Source organism: Musa acuminata, chromosome BXJ2-10, assembly GCF_036884655.1.
Source record: "Musa acuminata AAA Group cultivar baxijiao chromosome BXJ2-10, Cavendish_Baxijiao_AAA, whole genome shotgun sequence".
In the NCBI taxonomy this organism is placed as follows: Eukaryota; Viridiplantae; Streptophyta; class Magnoliopsida; order Zingiberales; family Musaceae; genus Musa; species Musa acuminata.
In genome coordinates this window covers 32,210,034-32,227,096 of record NC_088347.1, presented here as the reverse complement: position 1 = coordinate 32,227,096, position 17,063 = coordinate 32,210,034, and the positions used below count along the sequence as shown (strand labels likewise).

Here is a 17,063-nt window from a genome sequence, read left to right as displayed (position 1 = left end):
CACGTCATCATAATATATACGTGAATTCTCACATCAAACATCATAATATATATATATATGCACTCCCACACCACATGTCATAATGCATATATACACTCTCACATCGTATATATATATATATATATATATATATATATATATATATATATATATATATATATATATATATATATATATATATATATATATATATATATATATATATATATATATATATATATATATTATATGTCATAATATATTCGTACACTCTCACATCGTATGTCATAAAAAACACACACACCCACACTTCACGTCATCATATATTCATGCAATATAATATATTTTCATATAAATTCATATATTTTTATGCTTACAAAATATATACGTTCATATTTAGCTCATATCTAGCTAATAACAATCATATCGTTCCAAACATACTTTCCAAAATCTATTATAAATATAATAATTTATATTACCATTATTTTATAGTAAATTAAACTTATCTTATTTAACTAAAAAAATGAAGATGTTAGTGAAAGATCATATTCCTTAATGATCGAGTGTGCTTGGGAGTGGCACACCTTGGGAGATAGGGTCATGATATGTCTTAATTAAGAATATTACGTATTAAATTATTGATTTATAATAATTTATAGTAAAATTCATATAAAATTTTAATAAAATCTCTAATAAAATAAACAATACCCAACATCAAACTTCATCTAAATTCTATCACTAATTTTTTAACAATTCACTCTATAATCAAATGAACTAGTATCACTCAAACTATCAAGTGAAAATAGTGAATTTTCACTTCACTAGTTTATTTGATCAAACGATCTTAAATTATCATAAAATTTTGTATGAAACTAAGACATATATTGAATGAAATACATAATAAATTTTAACTCATAATCATTTGGAGACTAAACTATCATCTTAATTCAGCTACCAACACTTATTATATTATGCTGAAATTAGGTTGGGACTATCTGAACTTATAAACCTCATATCTTAGTGCACAAAGACAATATTCACCTAATTCCAAATCTCATAAAACCTTAAAAGAATTTTTTAAAATATAATAAAAGAACAACATCTAATCATACCTCTAAAAGACTCAATTCATCTTGAATATAACCCCTTCTCAGAAAATAAGAGACTATGGGAATCTCATATCGATACTCATAACTCTATACATCAATCTCAAATTAAAATCATAGAGGTCTTAAAACCATAAAAGATTTATACAAAACATATCCAAAAATTAAATATTAATTCAAAGTTTAGATTACTCAAAAGCAACTAAAAGGATCTATCTATAACTTGTAAATTCGAAATATTAAGTATAGCAAAAAATGAATTGAGTTTTTCTTACCTCAACCTAACTGGGTTTGGTAACCTCAATGAGAAAAGATGAAAGAATGACTGAAGGAGCAAAATGATCGTGAGTTATTAAGTTGGTAAAGAGGATGAAGCCAAAATAAGATAAAGGTACATAAGATATTACCTTGTTTATGGCTCAATCTCATTCGACCTTATTTTAATTTTTTACTAATATGATTATAAGATTGTAATAAAGTCTATTTTGATTTGATAAATATAATATTTTTTATTTAAATTTATCCTTCAATCTCATTTATGTATCTCAATATTTTTAATATAACACTTCTTATTTATTTGTATCTTAATTTTATTTTTTTATTACTCCATTCATACTTATTATCTTCCACATCTATTATGCTTAAAACTTAAGTTTTCTTACTTTAATTATGTTCAAACTCATTTAAATCTTGAGATTCACTTAAAATCGATTAAAATTTAATAATTATTTTTTAATCATTATAGATATATTTATTATCATAACTTAACCTCATACTCGAATCCACTAACACATTTCAGTCGTTGCAATATATGTTTAAAGTAAATATTGATACATCAATACTTAAAAGTAAAACACTAAAAATAATATTTTTAAAAAAATATGTTTTTTTAATTTTTAAAAAATAAATATAAATATATCATTTATCATATTTATAAAATATAAATATCATAAATTAATATATATATATATATATATATATAATTTATATTTCTATTGGTATGTTATCTGGGAAACTCAAACACTATAATAAGATGAAAATAACAATATAATATTAACAATAATAAAATTATAAATATCAATTATTTGGGATCGATGAGAGATCGATTACATGGATTAAAAATAAAAATAAAGCTATAAATCTTAATTATTTAAGATCAATATATGGATTAGATAAAAATAATAAAACTATAAATCTCGATTATTTAGGATCCAACGAGACATCAAATTCTCATCATCAGCATTCTTGTGTGCAGCAGCATATACAGGTGTCAGGATATTACAATTATACACAAAATAGCCACCAACATTAGTAAATCTTTGCATACATACTCCATCAATCATATACATCAATTATTGGTTCCATCCGGCTTGGCTAATACATAGGGAGTAGGTGGAGCCCGTCGAACCACCATTCAGGTACCGGGCTCGCCAGTGGGCCCCGCGGACAGTGACGCCGCCGAGAGCGCCTCCGTTAGCGCCCTCATCGTCTTCACTTGCATCTCCAGCGCCGCCACGTAGTCGCCCGCCTCCTCCAGGAGGCCCGACGCCGACAGCTTCCGGCACCCGGGCACCAGCCGGCCCAGCACCCATAGCCGGTCCCTCACTTTCTTCCCCCTCAGCTCGGCCGACACCTGTTGCTGCGGCACCGGCGCCGACGGGCGCGGCTGCCTGCGCCCGCGGCGGATCCTGCCGCCCGCCTTGAGAAGGAGCTTGCGGCGGGGACAGCAGCGGCCGAGGAGGATGGCCCGGCTCCAGCGGGACTGTCCCCGGGCGGTGAGCGCGAGGGCGGAGTCGGCCGCCTCCTTGACGGCGCGCGGCCCCGCGGGGGCACCGCCGTTGGAGCGGAGGGCCTCGAGGAGACGGCGGCCATAGACCTGCTCCTGTGCGGCGGTCCGCCACTTGGTCTCCGCTTGGGCTGTCAGGCCGGGCTTCATCTTCTTCTTCCGAGATCCAGAGGAGGAAGAGGAAGGGGAAGAAGCAGAAGAGGCGATCATCGTGTTAGTGGAGGAGATAAAGTGGGAAGGAAAGAGGGAGGAAATTACGTGTTGATTTGAGGAGACAAAGCGAGGCTTTGATGATGGATGGTGATACTGTTGGTATTGGTCATAAACCTTTTTTTTTTTTTAATGCAACTCTATATATTATTTTTAGAGCGGAGAGTGGTCTCCGATAATTGGGTAGCATACCGTGGTTGCACATGTGAATGGACATTAAAGACATTGTTCTTATCATTAAGGCCCTTCATATTTAATGTAACAAGTACAAAAGGATTTCGTCAGAGAATAAATTATTCATTATTCATATAAAAACAAATGTTTTACCGGACAAAACCCTTGAGTTTTTACCAAATAAAGTCCCTTAATTAGTTTTTAGTTAAGGGAGTCTCCTTTTTTTTTTATTGATTTGATAAAAATATTATTCTCCTCCACCAATAATTTTGGATAGTCATCCCCCGTTGTCATCCCACTATAGGTCACCACCTCTCTACCTTCGAACTTCGTTACGTCTGTCTCTACTCTACCCATTAACAAGGGTGCTAAAGAAGAGACAATTGTCCGAATCATATATGTATTTTCTTGTAAATTATTATCACATTTATTTTCGGATTCTGAGAGCGGTAAATAAACATAGGATTGGAAGCTGATGGATCAACAAATTTTCGTGGGGTGGATCGTGATTGGTAGAGCCCAACTTTTTCTCTCTTTTCTTTTTTAAGGCTAACACTAGTTTTTATATCAAGAGATAATTGACTCCATTGTTTAGCCTTTAGTTGTGGTTGCGTTGCAGTTGGAGAAGGTGATTGGAAGTGAGGTGGGACCCGATTAGGTGACAAGCGGACGTCGATTCCGCCAGTAGCGCAGCGCAGGAGGCCATGATTCTTAAAAGTGGTGATGGCTGTTGGTGGTGAATTGGGGGAAATAATGGGTTTAGTCTCTCGGGACGCAACCATTTCATCCGCCAACACCGGCACTTGCTGCATCAGCCGTCGACCCATCAATCAGAATCGAAGTGGAAGTGCCCACCGGCAGATTATGACTTGCTTTCGTCCAATTTTCCGGACGTGGATTTTTCCGTAGGCTTCCATGGGAACCCAGAGGTCCCCACCGGGATTCCTCTACCATTCGATCCGGACAAAAAAAAAAAAAAAAAAAGATTATTCTGCTCCTGGTTAGTCGAATCATGTTGTTGATGATGGTCGACGTCATATAAAATATTATATTACATATCTAACAAAGGTGAGGAGATGAGGCAACAAGAAATCTAAGATAATTTTAGAGCGAATTCCAACCTTCCATTTTAGATTTTTTTTTCTTTCTAGGAAACGCTCCTTTTTCAAAAAATTTCTTCATGAGCGTCACTTTTCTTTTAGTTTCAAAAACACCCTAACAAAACATCTCAAAATAGGCCTCATGATTTACATTGGATCGATCTATAACATGAATCAACCTAGTTATAATTTTTTACATATTATTGTTCTCAAATCAATAAGAACACCTACCCATTTGACACCATTTATATTTTATTTTGAGTCATTGTTTTTCACTATAATATTTTTGTATAAATTAGAGAAACACTATAATCTTATTTAAAAACACGACAACTGATTAAAAAATCAATTTTTTTTATTTTTTTATTTATAAACCAATAAAGACACTTATTTGATATCCACAAGGATGATAAGTTGGTTGGTAGTGTGATTACCTGTTATTTTACCCAAAAAAAATATAAATTTAATTGTTTTAGTTGCCTAATTGTTATTATTGGTTTCTACATGCAAACGCCCCATGCCCCTTCTCCCGGACTAGAGTATTCTAATTCGTTGCTGCCAGATTAATTTCAAGAAGATGGTAGAAATGATAATAGTGATTACCTCTCGTCTTACGAGATTAATTGACTGACTGATGCTTGAGAGTCTGGAGCTGGGATCGACATCCATCGCCCATGCAAATTCTGCAGGCAGTAGCTGGTTAGATATCTGCAAAGGCATTATATCAACCGCGAAGAACATGCTTTTAATCACTGATACCTTTTTAATGAACTTCATGACGTTTGTACCATCCCAGTGACTCTAGGATCAAGGTACTTAATCTTTGATGCTCCGAGGGCGACTGTCTTCAAAACCTATCCTAATATTCAACTCAGTTTCTCTATCTTTGCATCGACGAGGAGCAAATTTTCTTTCTAGCCTGCAAGTTGATTATTATGAGAGAGCTAAAATGTGATGGAAATTTCGAGGGATAATATATTTAAGCCATTACACTTTAGGAGAAAGGTTCCTCTTTGTCCTCCCTTCCCTGTCTTTAAGCAGAAGCTTTACTTTCTTTGCTCTACCCAACTCTATTTTCAACCGATTCTGAGCCTATTAGCAACATCTGCACCATGTAATTAAGTAGATGATTTAAAGGTCAGAAAATAGAACCTTCAAATCATTCATCTTCTCATCCATCTTAGACAACGGGTTTTCATGTGACTCGGACACACTGACCTGATGATTACAAATAATGGCAACCTGTTTGACAAAAGATAACTCATCAGTTCAAAGACATTGCTTGTATTCACGACTAAAATGGACAAAACAGGAATGCCGGTACCTCCTTGTTTGCCTGCCAATGCACAGCAATTTTTTTTCTTCTGGAACTGTGCCAATTTTGGTATCTTGATTCAATTGCCATGCATGCTGTTACGGTAAGTAACTTTTTAAGCCGTGGCCTCGGGGCCGACGCGGCTCGGTTCTGGGGCTCGGAATGTCGAGGATCTCGAGCGCAACTCCCCCGGAGTCTCCCGGTCGGGATGGTGGCTGCGGGCGGTAGATCGGGTCGGCAGCTCCGCAGCAGCGCCGGGAAGAGGCTACCTCGTCTTCGCTCCTGCACACAGGTCGGGTCGGAAGCTCGGCCCGACCCCTCCGACGATCAAGTTAGAGGGCGAGATGTGGAGGGGGTTTTGGAGGACGGAATGCCTCCATACAAGTGTGGTGTGCGAGTGTCTCCTCCCCCTCCTCGTCTGGAACCCTCTAGTATTTATAGATGGGCCTGGGTAAGTACCTCGCGCTGCGTCTGACACGCCCATTGGGGCTGTGTGGGAGACCGGGCTGCTGCAGGGTATGGCGTATCTCGATTGGCGTGTTCCTTACCCTTGACCGAGCCCTGGAAGGCGCAGAGCTGGGCTCGTTGGACGAGGGGTGAGGGTGTTGTGGTGACGGACGGGATCCAGTCCGGGCGTTAATGCGCCTGGGACGGCGTCCCAGGGTTTCGTTGACCGTGGAGTGAAGTCACGGTACAGGGTGGCTGACGTCATTCACGTCGTTTCGCCATTATTGCACTCATCATATTCCCCCCCGGAAAGAAGCTATGCGTCGGCAGTCGTAGCGAGAGTCCGAGGCATGGCTTTCGTTCTTCGAGTCAGTCGGGGGCGGAGTCGTAGAACCTGGGGGTGCGGCAGAGGAATGGACTCCCGTGCGGCCCAAGGCCGAGGGACCGGAAAGGGCCCTAGTATGTGTCGGGAGGTGGAAAGCCGAAGGGCCGAGGGGCGGCCGAGCATGTCTTGGGTGGCGTAAAGCCGAAGGGCCGAGGAGCGGTCGAGCGTGTCTTGGGTGGCGTAAAGCCGAGGGGCCGAGGAGCGGCCAAGCATGTCTTGGGTGGCGTAAAGCCGAGGGGCCGAGGAGCGGCCGAGCATGTCTTGGGTGGCGTAAAGCCGAAGGGCCGAGGAGCGGCCGAGCGTGTCTTGGGTGGCGTAAAGCCGAGGGGCCGAGGAGCGGCCGAACGTGTCTTGGGTGGCGTAAAGCCGAGCGGCCGAGGGGCGGCTGAGCATGTCTTGGGTGGCGTAAAGCCGAAGGGCCGAGGAGCGGCCGAGCGTGTCTTGGGTGGCGTAAAGCCGAGCGACCGAGGGGCGGCCGAGCATGTCTTGGGTGGCGTAAAGCCGAAGGGCCGAGGAGCGGCCGAGCATGTCTTGGGTGGCGTAAAGCCGAGGGGCCGAGGAGCGGCCGAGCATGTCTTGGGTGGCGTAAAGCCGAAGGGCCGAGGAGCGGCCGAGCATGTCTTTGGTGGCGTAAAGCCGAAAAGTCGAAAAGCCGAGGAGCGGCCGAGCGTGTCTTGGGTGGCGTAAAGCCGAGCGGCCGAGGGGCGGCCGAGCATGTCTTGGGTGGCGTAAAGCCGAAGGGCCGAGGAGCGGCCGAGCGTGTCTTGGGTGGCGTAAAGCCGAGCGGCCGAGGGGCGGCCGAGCATGTCTTGGGTGGCGTAAAGCCGAAGGGCCGAGGAGCGGCCGAGCATGTCTTGGGTGGCGTAAAGCCGAGGGGCCGAGGAGCGGCCGAGCATGTCTTGGGTGGCGTAAAGCCGAAAAGTCGAAAAGCCAAGGAGCGGCCGAGGGGCGGCCGTGGCGGCTCTTAAATGCTGTCGTGTCGATCGTTGCCTTGTTGACGGGGGTTACTTTCTTTGCACGTTTCCCGGTGCTGAGGTCGAGGAGGTCCTTGGGCGGCACCGTGTCGTCCGGGTTCGCCACGTCAGGGCCTTTCTTTAATTCGGGGCGCCTTCGGGCGCTCTTTGATGTGACGTAACGGCCGCGCCTTTGCGCCAGTGCGCTGCCGCCCATCCTCGGGAAGCGATGAGGCATTGACTCCGGGGGGGGGTGTCTCTTTTAATCGTTTGGGCACCTGTCCTGTCCTCCAGCCCCTTGCTGCCGTGCTTCCTCCTTCGAGCCCCGCCATCGTGTCCCAGAGCTTGTCCCCGGCTTCTTCCCGGTTTTTATCTTCTTCTCGAGGTCAGTCGAGATGCCGTCCTCTCCTTCTTTGCTTTCCTCTCCGTCTTCCTCTCCCTCTTCTTCTCCCGTGCTTGGGGCTGGAGGGGGCGGTCCTCCTTCCACCCTTGACGAGTCCCCTGACGAGGAGGCGGCGCGGTCGCTTGAGGCTTTGATGTGGCCGCACGATATTGACTCAACTGTGAATGAACCTTTGCTGGAGGGACTCCGCGAACGCTATTGCATCCCGGGAGATCACACCCTCGGTATACCAGAGCCGGGGCAGCGGGCGTATGACCCGATCCCGAAGGGTTTTGCTTTGTCCCTTGATGCTCTGGAGGCGGGCTTGCGTTTCCCCCTTCATCCCTTCATTGTATCTTGTTTGTCCTTCTGGCGGGTTTCTCCGTCTCAGGTAACGCCGAACTCCTGGCGTTACCTAGTGGTATTCCTGGGGGAGTGCCATTATGCCCGTATCACCCCCACCCTCAGCCTCTTTCTTTCTTGCTACCGCTTTTGCAAAGGCTCGGGGGGTTACTTCTTAACGGCTCGAACTGGATTTCGCGTTGGGGGTGCCCCTTCCAATAACAAGGGATGGAAGGGGAGGTTTTTTTATGTCAGCCGTACACAGGACTGGGGCTTCGGAGTTCGGTGGTTTGCGAGGGTGATTGACAACACCCCCCCTTGTTTGGGCGAAGTGGATCGCCGAGCTCGGGAAAGGCTCAGATAGGTTCTCCCTAAGTCGCAGGCCATCCGGACCATGACTGAGCAGTGGTTGGTCGCGGCGGGCCTTAGCCCGGTGCCTCAGGGTATGTGAGTGATAGTTGTGTCGGGTCTTCTGGTGGCTGGTTTCGGACGCTAATGTTTTTCATTTCCTGTAGAGATGGTGAACCTTTGGTCACTCCTGGAGAATCCGGCGTCGCAGCCCCCTTCCCCGACTCCAGATACCGCCTTGCGGCCTCCTCCCCCCGCTCCGGCGACCGAATCACAACCTCCACAGCCTGCTCTGGCAACCGAGCCGTCGCCCCCTCCCTTGGCGGCGGTGACCGAACCGCAGCCCGGTACGGAGGGTGCCACCTTGGAGGTCGGGGACGGGCGCCCTTCAAAGAAGGCGAAGGTGTGTGCGTCCAAAGGGCCGGGAATGAGCTCCCGTCAGGGCGGGGGGGGACCTGATCGGCGCGTGGCGGGGAAGGGGCCCCACCCTGTCTCCGTGCTTGGCTTGTGCCGGCTCCCGGCTGGGGATGGGGAGCCGTTCCTGGCACGGCTGGTCGGCGAGATCCCGCGTGGCGAACCCCGCGAGCCCCTGGTCGCCCACTGGGAGGGTGTCTTCCGGGGGGATAGGGTGTGGGCCGGAGGGGATCCCTCTGCGGCGTTCCTCCGAGGGGCGCTCCACCCCGACCTGGCTCGGGATTTGTACACCCTGACCTCGGAAACGCTCCTTAACAAGTCTGCTCAGTCGCTGGTCTGGGTAAGTATATCTTTCTTTTGATGTTTGGCTGCTCGGTGTCGACTTTCTTGACACTCTTCTCCTTTTGCAGGGTCTTCATTATGCGACGGCCCTGATGGACAGGGTGCGGGACGCCGGCCGAACCGTCGGGGACCTCATTTGTCGTAACGCTGAGCTCAGCCACCAGATGGCGGAGATTCAGGCAAAAAACGGGCCGGAGGTCGTGGCGGCTGCTGAGGAGCGTGCCTCGGGTTTTGAGGCGGAAGTCGTCCGTCTCCGATCGGAGCTTGAGGCTTCCCAAGAAGCAAACGACGCCATGAAGGAGGCCAACGGGGAGCTTCAAAAACTGATACGGATAGAACGGACCGAGCTCCGTCTGGTGAAGGCCGAGGCGAGTGCCCTTAGCCGAGATAAAAAAGGCTTCGGAGGCATTGGCGGAGGAAACCCTGCTTCGACCTCTGAAGGATAAGGCACTCATCGAGGCGTACAAGAAGTCGGAAGGGTTCGAACTTGGGCTGACGCGGACAGGGCGGGTATCTTTTGAATACGGGTATCGAATCGCTACTTCGCGCTTCTGTGCTCGTCATCCTGGTCTCGCGGTGGACGAGGACCCCTTCAATTCTCACCCCGAAGACCGAGGTGTGGACATGCCCGAGGAGGTTCCCTTCGACGACCGTTTGGAGGTCCCCCGGCCATGAGGACGGTCTTCCGCCCTGTGGACTTTATGTGCGCCGAGCCTTTGTGCTTCTTCTGGGCGCCGATCCTTGTATTTCTCCATTTTTGAAATAAAGGAAGCTTTCTATCATTCGTGTACTGTCCGCCCAGAGAGGCCTTTTGCTTGGCGGCGCGATCTTGCCTTGTTCTAAACAAAAAATCTTTTGAGGTTCCGGACGTTCCATGTTCTCGGCAAGCGGGACCCGTCCATTGTCGCGAGCTTGTATGTGCCCGGTTGGACTACCTCGATGATCCGATAAGGTCCCTCCCAGTTGGGGGCCAGCTTGCCCCCGGCCCTGGTCGGGTTGCTAACTTCGGCCCTTCGCAGGACTAAGTCGTTCATTTTAATGGGCCGAGGTCGTACCCTGCGGTTGTACACCCGGGCAACTGCTCTTTTGTAAGAAAGCTCCCTCCGGTGTGCGCCGGCGCGCCGCTCTTCGATCAGGTCCAGGCCGGCGCGCAGCCCCTGGTCCGATGTGGTCTCTTGATACTCTTCTACTCGAGGGGTGGGGAATACTACCTCGGGGGGAAGGACGGCCTCGGTCCCATACGAGAGGCTGTAGGGTGACTCCCCGGTGGCTGTTTTGGGGGTGGTCCGCAAGGACCACAAGATGCTGGGTAACTCCTCGACCCAGGCCGTTCGGGAAGCTGATACCCTTCTTTTGAGCCCATCCAGGATAGATCGGTTTGTTACCTCGGCTAGTCCGTTCGTCTGGGGGTGGGCTACCGAGCTGTGTTTTAACCGGATTCCATAGCTAGCGCAGAATTCCTGAATCCTTTTGCCGGAGAACTGGGTCCCGTTGTCCGTGACGATGGTCCTGGGGAGGCCGAACCGGGTCACGATGTTTTTCCATATGAACTTCTCGATCTGCTGCTCGGTGATCGCCGCCAACGGTTCGGCTTCCGGCCATCGGGTGAAGTAGTCTATTGCGACCACGATGTATCTTCTCTGCCCTGAGGCTGGTGGGAAGGGGCCGAGGAGATCCAGCCCCCATTGCGCGAATGGCCACGCGCATGTGATGGGGGAGAGCGGGACCGCCGGAAGTTGGGGGGCCCGGGCGTGCTTTTGGCACGGGCCGCACTTCCGTACGTAGGCCATCGCGTCCTGGACCATGGTGGGCCAGTAATAGCCTTGGCGGAGAATCTTGCAGGCCAGGGTCCGGCCGGCGATGTGCTCTCCACAAATCCCTTCGTGGACCTCAGCCAGGACAACCGCCGCCTCTTCTGGCTCGAGGCACCGTAGAAGAGGGTGGGAGAAAGACCGCTTGTACAGCCGGCCGTTGGCTTCGGAGTACCATGCATGTTTCCGGCGAATACGTCGGGCTGCGGCTTCGTCGGTGGGGAGGGTCCCATCGCGTTTGTAGCGCAGCATGTCCCCTAACCAGGTGGCTTGGGAGCCGGCCGCCGAAACACACGCGACCGGGATAGAGGGGGAGGGGAGCTCCTCGATCCCGTGGGTGGCGCCCGGGGGTCGCTTCGAGGCTAGCTTGGCCAACTCATCGGCACGGTCGTTTTGTAGTCTTGGCACCCTGGATATCGTGAAGTGTGCGAAACAGGAGGCTAAGTTTTTTACCTCCGCTACGTATTTTGCCATGGCGGGTTCTCTGGCCACGTATCCGCCGTTAAGTTGCTCGGTCACCAGCTGCGAATCGGTGAGGACTTTGATGGCGTCGACCTGCATTTCGCGGGATAGTCTGAGCCCCGCCAGGAGTGCTTCGTACTCGGCTTCATTGTTGGTGGCATGGAACCCGAAGCGGAGGGAACGCTCGAACGTCTGCCCGTCGGGGGCCGACAGCACCAGTCCTGCGCCTGCGCCGGTTGAAGCGGACGAGCCGTCCACCTGTAGGATCCATGTTCCGCCTAGTTCACTCGGCCGCTCCTCGGGATGGGTGAGCTCGGAGATGAAGTCGGCCAGTGCTTGTGCTTTGATGGCGGTCCTGGGCGTGTAGTGGATGTCGAACTCTCCGAGTTCGACCGACCACTTGAGGAGTCGACCTGCGACGTCGAATTTTGATAGTACTTGACTGAGAGGTTGGTCGGTGATTACCTTGATCGGATGAGCTTGGAAGTAGGGGCGTAACTTTCGGGCTGCCAGCACGAGCGCGAGGGCGAGCTTCTCGATTGGAGGATATCGCTCCTCGGGCCCGGTCAGGACATGACTAGTGTAGTAGACGGGGAGCTGTTCGCCAGCTTCTTTGACGAGTACCGAGCTGACTGCGTGCTGTGAGGCAGCTAGGTAAACGCAGAGCTCTTCCCCAGTAGTGACTGAAGCAAGGCGGGGAAGGTTGGCTAAATGCTGCTGGACCTGTCGGAAAGCCTCCTCACACTGGGGCGTCCATTGGAAATTCTTCGGATCTCTTATTGCGCGGAAGAAGGCTAGGCAGCGATCGCCCGAACGGGACAGGAATCGGGATAGGGCGGCCAGCCGTCCGTTCAGCCGCTGTAGGTCTTTGACCGTCTGAGGGGCCTGCATGTCGAGGATCGCTTGGACCTTTTCCGGGTTGACGTCGATCCCTCTTTCATGTATAATGAATCCGAGGAACTTTCCTGTACTGACGCCGAAGGCACATTTTGCGGGGTTGAGCCGAAGGCCGCAGTTTCGAAGTGTGGCAAATGTTTCTGATAGGTCCGTTAGGTGATCTCCCGAGACCCGGCTTTTTACAATCATGTCGTCCACATAGACCTCCAGGTTTCGCCCTATCTGCTGGGCGAATATCTTGTTGATGGTTCTCTGATAAGTTGCGCCTGCGTTCTTTAGTCCGAACGGCATTACTTTGTAAAAGTATGCCCCGAGGTTGGTGATGAAGGCTGTGTGTCTCTGGTCCTCAGGCGCCATTCGGATCTGATTATATCCGGAGAAGGCGTCCATGAATGAGAGTCGGGCGTGCCCTGCGATTCCATCCACGAGCTGATCGATTCTTGGAAGGGGGTAGCAGTCCTTTGGGCACGCCTGGTTAAGACTGGTGTAGTCAACACACATTCGCCAGCTCCCATTATGCTTTTTTACCAGAACTACATTGGATAGCCACTGTGGGTATTTGACCTCTTCTATAAAGTCGGCCGCTAAGAGCCGTTCTACCTCCTGGCGGACAGCTTGCTGCCTGTCCGGGGCCTGGGGTCGCGGCCTTTGTTTCACCGGGCGGGCATCAGGCGATATGTTGAGGTGATGTTGGGCTGCCTTCGGGTCCACGCCTGCTGCGTCAGATGGCGACCAAGCGAAGACGTCGGCGTTCTCCTGCAAGAGGCCGACGAGTTGTTCCCGCTCGTCCTGGGGTAGGTCAGCCCCGACCTTAATGGTTCGGTCCGGGCGTCCTTTTTTGAGTGACACGTCGTAGGTCGGGGCCGACGGCTCGAGATGTGGATTTGGCCGCTTCATTTTTCTGGGATCGTCCAGGGGTGCTTCGGTTTTTGCCCTGTTGTGTAGGGAGACCGCTGTCAGGTAGCATCGCCTGGATTCCCGAGGGCTTCCCCAAGCCTCCCCAGTTCCCGCGTGAGTCGGGAATTTCACTGTCTGATGGTAAGTGGAAACCAGGGCCCTGCTTTTGTTGAGGGAAGGTCGGCCGAGGATGGCATTGTACGCTGTAGGAAGGTCTACTATCAGAAAGGTCGACATCACCGTTTTAGTCTTGGGCGGTGTCCCCAGCGTCAGAGGTAATGTGACTGATCCCAAAGGCGAAACCGAGTTGCCGGTGAATCCGGTGAGGTCCGAGCGGACGGGTTTCAGGGCTTGCTTCGTAAGTCCCAGCTTCTGGAAGGCGTCGTGGAACAGTATATCCGCCGAGCTTCCTGTGTCAATCATAATCCTTCTTACCTGGGCATTGGCGATTCTGGCGGTTATTACCAGCGCGTCGTCATGCTCCAGTCGTCCGGCGACTTCGGGGGGAAATGTGACCTGGGGGTCGGGAGTTCCATGGGGACCCTCGTCCCAGGCCGAGCGGGCGTAGGCCTTTCTTCCAGACATGCTATCCCCTCCGGACGCTGGTCCGCCAATGATGACGCTGATTAGGCGCTCGGCCGGGCCGTCTGGGCGGGTGGGGGGGATGTTGCCTGTCTGATCGTCGGAGGGGTCGAGGCGTCCTTCCCGGCGGAGTTCGTAGATTTGCCGCGAGAGCTCGCGGCATTCCTCCGTGTCATGCCCGTTTTGGCGGTGGAAGCGACAGTACTTGGACCGGTCGGCCAGTTCTCGCGGGTTGTTCATCGGGTAAGGGGTTTTGAGCAGTCCCCTTTCCCTGATCTGGAGAAAGACTTCTGTGCGGGATGTACCCCTGAGGGGTCCTAGCAGGGGAGGATCGGGTTGGTGGAGCTTGCGTCTGGGAGGGGGAGGTCCCTGAGCCGGCTCTGGTCTTTCCCTCTTGTGCTCCTGCCGTTTCCCCCCCGTCCAGGCCTCGACTTCCACGAACTGGTTCGCGCGCTGGAGCATCTCGGGGACCGAGGTAGGAGGTCGCTCCACGAGAGACCAGAAGAGCCGGGAGGGACGCAGGCCTGTTACGAACGCCTGCATTGATAGTGAAGGGTGAGCGTCCGGGAGTTCCCGGATCCTTGTAGCAAAGCGATTTACATAAAGGGAGAGGGGCTCATCCTCCTTCTGGGTAAGCCCGAGGAGGAACGCCATGGAAGGCTTTGGGCGAGCGCAAGCTATGAAGTGGAGCTCGAAGTTCTTGGCGAGCTGATCGAATGAGGCGATCGTCGCAGTCTTCAAGCCTCCGTACCACGCGAGGGCCGGCCCTCTCAACGTGGTGGGGAATGCCCTGCTCATCAGGGCGTCAGAGGTCCCGTACAACGACATCTGTGCGCGGTAGGCCGCTGTGTGGTCGGCCGGGTCCGCGGAGCCGTCATAAGTGTCCAGGGGGGGGAGTCGGAAGCCTGGGGGAATGGCGTGCTCCAGTATCTTCGGCACGAACGACGACCCCTGATGTGGGCCTTCCGTGGGCTCTCCTGGTGGTCCGGCACGGATTTCCCTTTGCACATTATCAAGCCGTTCGTTGACGAGACGCAGCTGAGCGCGGAGGGAAACTGCAGAGTTCGAGGATAGAGCCTCTGGTTCCGAGTGGCCTTCCGGGCAGACCGCCGCCTGCTCGCGGGTTTGAGATAGCGGCACCCGTGGTGAGGTGGGGGGCTCTCGAAGCTGGGTTGGAGCTTGAGTAGGGACCCCCTGTTGATACAACGGCAGGGGGCCCGGGGGCCGAGATGGACGAGAGACAAGGGGGACAATGGTTTGTACCATGTCGGTGAGTAGCTGGACCTGGTGAGTGAGGCCGTGGAAGGCTTCCGCCGATACGGGCGGCGGATTGCCGGTGGTTCCGTCGGGGGGCGATAAGCCCGGATCGTTGAAGATCCGCCAGTAGCGCTCCGAAGCCGTAGCGGGACGCTCTTCCCGAGGTCCTCGGAGAGGGGGGAGTTCTCCCGTAGCCTCAGTCGGGAATGGTCCCCCGATCGCGAGTCTGGCACGCTCGTCGTGATGACCGCTCGACATGCTGGGGGCCCTCCTTCTAGCGCCAAAACGACCGTGCCGATGAGTTGGCCAAGCTAGCCTCGAAGCGACCCCCGGGCGCCACCCACGGGATCGAGGAGCTCCCCTCCCCCTCTATCCCGGTCGCGTGTGTTTCGGCGGCCGGCTCCCAAGCCACCTGGTTAGGGGACATGCTGCGCTACAAACGCGACGGGACCCTCCCCACCGACGAAGCCGCAGCCCGACGTATTCGCCGGAAACATGCATGGTACTCCGAAGCCAACGGTCGGCTGTACAAGCGGTCTTTCTCCCACCCTCTTCTACGGTGCCTCGAGCCAGAAGAGGCGGCGGTTGTCCTGGCTGAGGTCCACGAAGGGATTTGTGGAGAGCACATCGCCGGCCGGACCCTGGCCTGCAAGATTCTCCGCCAAGGCTATTACTGGCCCACCATGGTCCAGGACGCGATGGCCTACGTACGGAAGTGCGGCCCGTGCCAAAAGCACGCCCGGACCCCCCAACTTCCGGCGGTCCCGCTCTCCCCCATCACATGCGCGTGGCCATTCGCGCAATGGGGGCTGGATCTCCTCGGCCCCTTCCCACCAGCCTCAGGGCAGAGAAGATACATCGTGGTCGCAATAGACTACTTCACCCGATGGCCGGAAGCCGAACCGTTGGCGGCGATCACCGAGCAGCAGATCGAGAAGTTCATATGGAAAAACATCGTGACCCGGTTCGGCCTCCCCAGGACCATCGTCACGGACAACGGGACCCAGTTCTCCGGCAAAAGGATTCTTTCTAGCGCCAAAATGTTACGGTAAGTAACTTTTTAAGCCGTGGCCTCGGGGCCGACGCGGCTCGGTTCTGGGGCTCGAAATGTCGAGGATCTCGGGCGCAACTCCCCCGGAGTCTCCCGGTCGGGATGGTGGCTGCGGGCGGTAGATCGGGTCGGCAGCTCCGCAGCAGCGCCGGGAAGAGGCTACCTCGTCTTCGCTCCTGCACACAGGTCGGGTCGGAAGCTCGGCCCGACCCCTCCGACGATCAAGTTAGAGGGCGAGATGTGGAGGGGGTTTTGGAGGACGGAATGCCTCCATACAAGTGTGGTGTGCGAGTGTCTCCTCCCCCTCCTCGTCTGGAACCCTCTAGTATTTATAGATGGGCCTGGGTAAGTACCTCGCGCTGCGTCTGACACGCCCATTGGGGCTGTGTGGGAGACCGGGCTGCTGCAGGGTATGGCGTATCTCGATTGGCGTGTTCCTTACCCTTGACCGAGCCCTGGAAGGCGCAGAGCTGGGCTCGTTGGACGAGGGGTGAGGGTGTTGTGGTGACGGACGGGATCCAGTCCGGGCGTTAATGCGCCTGGGACGACGTCCCAGGGTTTCGTTGACCGTGGAGTGAAGTCACGGTACAGGGTGGCTGACGTCATTCACGTCGTTTCGCCATTATTGCACTCATCACATGCCAAAGTGATAAAGATTAAAATAATGATTTTGATTAGTAACTCTCACTTTTGCAATGCGTTCCTCTCACAGAAGAATCAGGATCAATACAATATTAAATAGAATGGAAAATTCTATTTTGAGAGATAGCAAAGCAATCAAAAGCAGAATAGTACTAGACTGAACACAAATCTTTGTCCAGAA

The 17,063-nt window shown here is 51.8% G+C and overlaps 3 protein-coding genes across 4 annotated transcripts; 1 reads left to right on the top strand and 2 right to left on the bottom strand.

The window, feature by feature from the left end:
* Positions 1-2,347: 2,347 nt before the first annotated feature.
* LOC135625217 (transcription factor bHLH147-like) lies at positions 2,348-3,244 on the bottom strand. The gene has a single exon (XM_065129665.1). It carries the CDS (start codon positions 3,079-3,081, stop codon positions 2,500-2,502), a length of 582 nt encoding a protein of 193 aa, XP_064985737.1. The 5' UTR covers positions 3,082-3,244; the 3' UTR covers positions 2,348-2,499.
* A 3,828-nt stretch (positions 3,245-7,072) lies between these two features.
* LOC135624290 (uncharacterized) lies at positions 7,073-10,336 on the top strand. Of its 2 annotated transcripts, none has more exons than XM_065127745.1 (3): positions 7,073-7,840; positions 8,695-9,281; positions 9,352-10,336. In XM_065127745.1, the coding sequence occupies exons 2-3, from the start codon at positions 8,697-8,699 to the stop codon at positions 9,727-9,729; spliced, it is 963 nt and encodes a 320-aa protein (XP_064983817.1). In that variant the 5' UTR covers positions 7,073-7,840; positions 8,695-8,696; the 3' UTR covers positions 9,730-10,336. The 2 variants fall into 2 exon arrangements, with proteins under 2 accessions (XP_064983817.1, XP_064983816.1); XM_065127744.1 differs by having other exon boundaries at positions 7,073-8,622.
* Positions 10,123-15,447, bottom strand: LOC135625779 (uncharacterized). Its single transcript, XM_065130869.1, has one exon. The coding sequence runs from the start codon at positions 15,445-15,447 to the stop codon at positions 10,123-10,125; it is 5,325 nt and encodes a 1,774-aa protein (XP_064986941.1).
* Between the last annotated feature and the right edge of the window lie 1,616 nt (positions 15,448-17,063).

Coding starts and splice junctions, on each gene's coding strand:
- LOC135625217 (XM_065129665.1), bottom strand. CDS start 3,081: ATGATCGCCTCTTCTGCTTCTTCCCCTTCCTCTTCCTCCTCTGGATCT.
- LOC135624290 (XM_065127744.1), top strand. CDS start 8,574: ATGACTGAGCAGTGGTTGGTCGCGGCGGGCCTTAGCCCGGTGCCTCAG. Junction 8,623..8,694: donor CCTTAGCCCGGTGCCTCAGG/GTATGTGAGTGA, acceptor CATTTCCTGTAG/AGATGGTGAACCTTTGGTCA. Junction 9,282..9,351: donor CTGCTCAGTCGCTGGTCTGG/GTAAGTATATCT, acceptor CTCCTTTTGCAG/GGTCTTCATTATGCGACGGC.
- LOC135625779 (XM_065130869.1), bottom strand. CDS start 15,447: ATGTCGAGCGGTCATCACGACGAGCGTGCCAGACTCGCGATCGGGGGA.